We start from the raw sequence: 4427 nt of genomic DNA on the forward strand, positions 1-4427 counted from the left end.
AGGGAATGAAGAAGAAATCTGAGGAGCTGGAAACTCGACAAAAAATAATCTTCATATCTTAATGAATTCGCAGCGTGGAAGTCGCGCTCTGTATTTTTTCCTTTTTATCTCTTCTCCCATTAACTTTTTTTATTTTCTTTTTCTTCCAATGTATTCATTTCCATTTCTTTTCCACTTTGCCTCCATTTCCTTCCTTTATTTCTTCTCCTTTACTATGCTTCTTTTATTTGACTTCTTCCTTAGCACTTTTTATTTTCATTAATTCCTTTCTTCTTCCTTTCACTTAATTTCCTTCTTTCCTTTTTTTCCTTTATACTTCTCTTTGATCTTCTCCTTTATGTTGGTTTCTTACTATTCTCCACACTTTCCCATGCATGAATATTTGAACCCCTTTCCGACGTTGGGCGTAATAGTACGCACATGTCGGACTCCTCCTGTTTGGTGCAGGCTCCGGTGCTGAGCCCGCACTTTTCCAGGCACATAACAACTGATCTATGCAGCTGACATGTGCCCACAACAGCCGCAGGTGGAATCGCAATCCACCCACGGCTTTTAACTAGATAAAGTGTGTGTGTGCCTAAAATACAAAGGAAATGTGTCATATTTAACTTTAGGACTTTTAGAGATCATTTAATCTTCATTTTGCTCAACTTTCACATTCCACTGTAAATTCCCCACTCCCTATAAGGTCCACAGTTCTCATAATTTCCACCAATCCAATAAATACTGTATTCCACTAAGTGTGCCCAGTCCTTATAATATTCACCGTCCCTATGATTTCCACATTCCGCATAATTTCCACTGTCCCCAACATTTCCCATGTTCCCATCATTTTCCCAGCTCCCATAATTTCCACAGTCCCTATAATTTCCACTTATCCCATAATTTCTACCATCCCTATCATTTCTCCAGTCTCTATAATTCCCATAGTCCATGTAATTTTCAGAGCCCCCATAAAAATTACAGTCCCTATAATTCTCCCAATCCCTATAATTTCCCCAGTCTCCATACTTTCCCCAGCCCCCATAAAGTCCCCAGTCTCCATTATTTTCCCGTCACCATAATTTCCATCATCACCATAATCTCCCCAGTCCCCATAATTTCCCCAGTCCCCATAATTTCCCCAGTCCCCATAATCTCCCCAGTCCCCATAATTTCCCCAGTCTCCATAATTTCCCCAGTCCCCATAATTTCCCCAGTCCCCATAATTTCCCCAGCCTCCATTATTTCCCCAGTCCCCATAATTTCCCAGTCCGTATAATCTCCACAGTCTGTATAATTTCCCCAGTCTCCATTATTTCCCCATCCCCATAATTTCCCCAGTCCCCATAATTTCCCCAGCCTCCATAATTTCCCCAGCCTCCATAATTTCCCCATCCCCATAATTTCCCCAGTCCCCATAAAGTCCCGAGTCTCCATTATTTCCCCGTCCCCATAATTTCCATCATCACCATAATTTCCCCAGCCTCCATAATTTCCCCAGTCCCGATAATTTCCCCAGTCCCCATAATTTCCCCAGTCTCCATAATTTCCCCAGTCCCCATAATTTCCCCAGTCCCCATAATTTCCCCAGTCCCCATAATTTCCCCAGCCTCCATAATTTCCCCAGTCCCGATAATTTCCCCAGTCTCCATAATTTCCCCATCCCCATAATTTCCCCAGTCCCCATAATTTCCCCAGTCTCCATAATTTCCCCATCCCCATAATTTCCCCAGTCCCCATAATTTCCCCAGTCCCCATAATTTCCCCAGTCCCCATAATTTCCCCAGTCTCCATAATTTCCCCAGCCTCCATTATTTCCCCTGTCCCCATAATTTCCCCAGTCCCCATAATTTCCCCAGTCCCCATAATTTCCCCAGCCTCCATAATTTCCCCAGTCCCGATAATTTCCCCAGTCCCCATAATTTCCCCAGTCCCCATAATTTCCCAGTCCGTATAATCTCCACAGTCTGTATAATTTCCCCAGTCTCCATAATTTCCCCAGTCCCCATAATTTCCCCAGTCCCCATAATTTCCCCAGTCCCCATAATTTCCCCATCCCCATAATTTCCCCATCCCCATAATTTCCCCAGTCCCCATAAAGTCCTGAGTCTCCATTATTTCCCCGTCCCCATAATTTCCATCATCACCATAATTTCCCCAGCCTCCATAATTTCCCCAGTCCCGATAATTTCCCCAGTCCCCATAATTTCCCCAGTCCCCATAATTTCCCCAGTCTCCATAATTTCCCCAGTCCCCATAATTTCCCCAGTCCCCATAATTTCCCCAGTCCCCATAATTTCCCCAGTCTCCATAATTTCCCCAGCCTCCATAATTTCCCCAGTCCCCATAATTTCCCCAGTCCCCATAATTTCCCCAGTCTCCATAATTTCCCCAGCCTCCATTATTTCCCCAGTCCCCATAATTTCCCCAGCCTCCATTATTTCCCCATCCCCATAATTTCCCAGTCTGTATAATCTCCACAGTCTGTATAATTTCCCCAGTCCCCATAATTTCCCCAGCCTCCATAATTTCCCCAGCCTCCATAATTTCCCCAGTCCCCATAATTTCCCCAGTCCCCATAATTTCCCCAGTGCCCATAATTTCCCCAGTCCCCATAATTTCCCCAGTCTCCATAATTTCCCCAGCCTCCATTATTTCCCCAGTCCCCATAATTTCCCAGTCTGTATAATCTCCACAGTCTGTATAATTTCCCCAGTCCCCATAATTTCCCCAGCCTCCATTATTTCCCCTGTCCCCATAATTTCCCCAGTCCCCATAATTTCCCCAGTCCCCATAATTTCCCCAGCCTCCATAATTTCCCCAGTCCCGATAATTTCCCCAGTCCCCATAATTTCCCCAGTCCCCATAATTTCCCCAGTCCCCATAATTTCCCAGTCCGTATAATCTCCACAGTCTGTATAATTTCCCCAGTCTCCATAATCTCCACAGTCTGTATAATTTCCCCAGTCTCCATAATTTCCCCAGTCCCCATAATTTCCCCAGTCCCCATAATTTCCCCAGTCTCCATAATTTCCCAGTCCGTATAATCTCCACAGTCTGTATAATTTCCCCAGTCTCCATAATTTCCCCAGTCCCCATAATTTCCCCAGTCTCCATAATTTCCCCAGTCCCCATAATTTCCCCAGTCCCCATAATTTCCCCAGTCTCCATAATTTCCCCAGCCTCCATTATTTCCCCTGTCCCCATAATTTCCATCATCACCATATTTTCCCCAGTCCCCATAATTTCCCAGTCCGTATAATCTCCACAGTCTGTATAATTTCCCCAGTCCCGATTATTTTCCCAGTTCCCATAACTTCCCCAGTCCCTATTATAAGGCCGCCAGTCTCTTTCTTTTCATTAGAAACTAATATCCTTCATTAATAAATCTCTGTATTATTTAGAGCCATTTATGGAAAAATTTAATTTTAGAGAGAATTGAATTTTCAGCAAATGGAATTTGTTTTTAATTTCCCAAGATTATTGGATTCGGGCAAATCTGAATTTTAATCAATTTTCTTTGCTCAAATTCAGCAAAGTATTGTCTGCCAATCACAAATGTGGAAAACGATTGTCCCTGTTGTGAAATGACATTTAAACCTGCTCATAAATCAGTCTCGGCAGCACATCGTCCTGTGTAACCAGTGTGTGCTGCCGAGAACTGTTACATTGTACACGCACATAACGATCATGTGACTGATCATCCTGTGCACCGGTTTGTGCGTTTATCCTACAGAAATAGGCTTCCTAATGGCCTCTGACCACTGGCATGTGGCCGCTCCGTGGTCGTTTAGTGGCTTCTGGTGCTCGGTGTAAGCGCAGCTTAGGTTTGCACTAAAATTACACAGAATTGGTAAATTCTCCCCACGGTGTCAAAGAGCAACCACCAATTCTTGCAAGAGGAGAAAATGCCGTTACAGAAATTGCATTAATTTGGGCGTAGCAATGCGAATAAAGTGATACATTTCACCTCCGGAATGTGTGGCTTGTACATTCTGGTAATTGCAGCTTTTTGCTACTTATATCTTTCACCGATGTACGTTTTATCTCATCTATCTATGGATATTCGGCAGCGCGCTTTTCATCCCAGTATCTTTCTCCTCTTCTAGCTTTCCCATGTTAGTGACACCATGTAATGTTTCAGTGGTGTCATCTTTGGAGGTAACTGCACATAAATTAATTTGCAGAATGAAAAGTCACAATCACAAGTTTGTACATTAGCAGGAAGCTCGCTGTGGGAAGGAGACCTGGAGTGATGAGAATCACAGGCACATCCAGACGACAAGCCTTTGGAGGCATCTTTACAATACAGGGGAGGCTGTAAGATATGTTGATCCTGCATATGTTAACAATGCATAATAAAACTCCTGCAAGAGATAAATGTTTTATTAGACAGTCTGGTAATTCGACAGTAAATATTTGCTCAGCTGCTTTCTTTGTTAGAA

General features: G+C 43.5%; 1 protein-coding gene across 1 annotated transcript; it reads right to left on the reverse strand.

Moving 5' to 3' along the window:
• Positions 1-1044: 1044 nt before the first annotated feature.
• LOC138661405 (uncharacterized PE-PGRS family protein PE_PGRS20-like) lies at positions 1045-3225 on the reverse strand. The gene has a single exon (XM_069746065.1). It carries the CDS (start codon positions 3223-3225, stop codon positions 1045-1047), a length of 2181 nt encoding a protein of 726 aa, XP_069602166.1.
• Positions 3226-4427: the final 1202 nt, after the last annotated feature.

This window comes from Ranitomeya imitator, chromosome 2 (genome assembly GCF_032444005.1).
Source record: "Ranitomeya imitator isolate aRanImi1 chromosome 2, aRanImi1.pri, whole genome shotgun sequence".
NCBI lineage: Eukaryota > Metazoa > Chordata > Amphibia > Anura > Dendrobatidae > Ranitomeya > Ranitomeya imitator.

Excerpts from the sequence above, each read along its gene's own strand:
- LOC138661405 (XM_069746065.1), bottom strand. The coding sequence starts at position 3,225 with ATGGGGACTGGGGAAAATATGGTGATGATGGAAATTATGGGGACAGGG.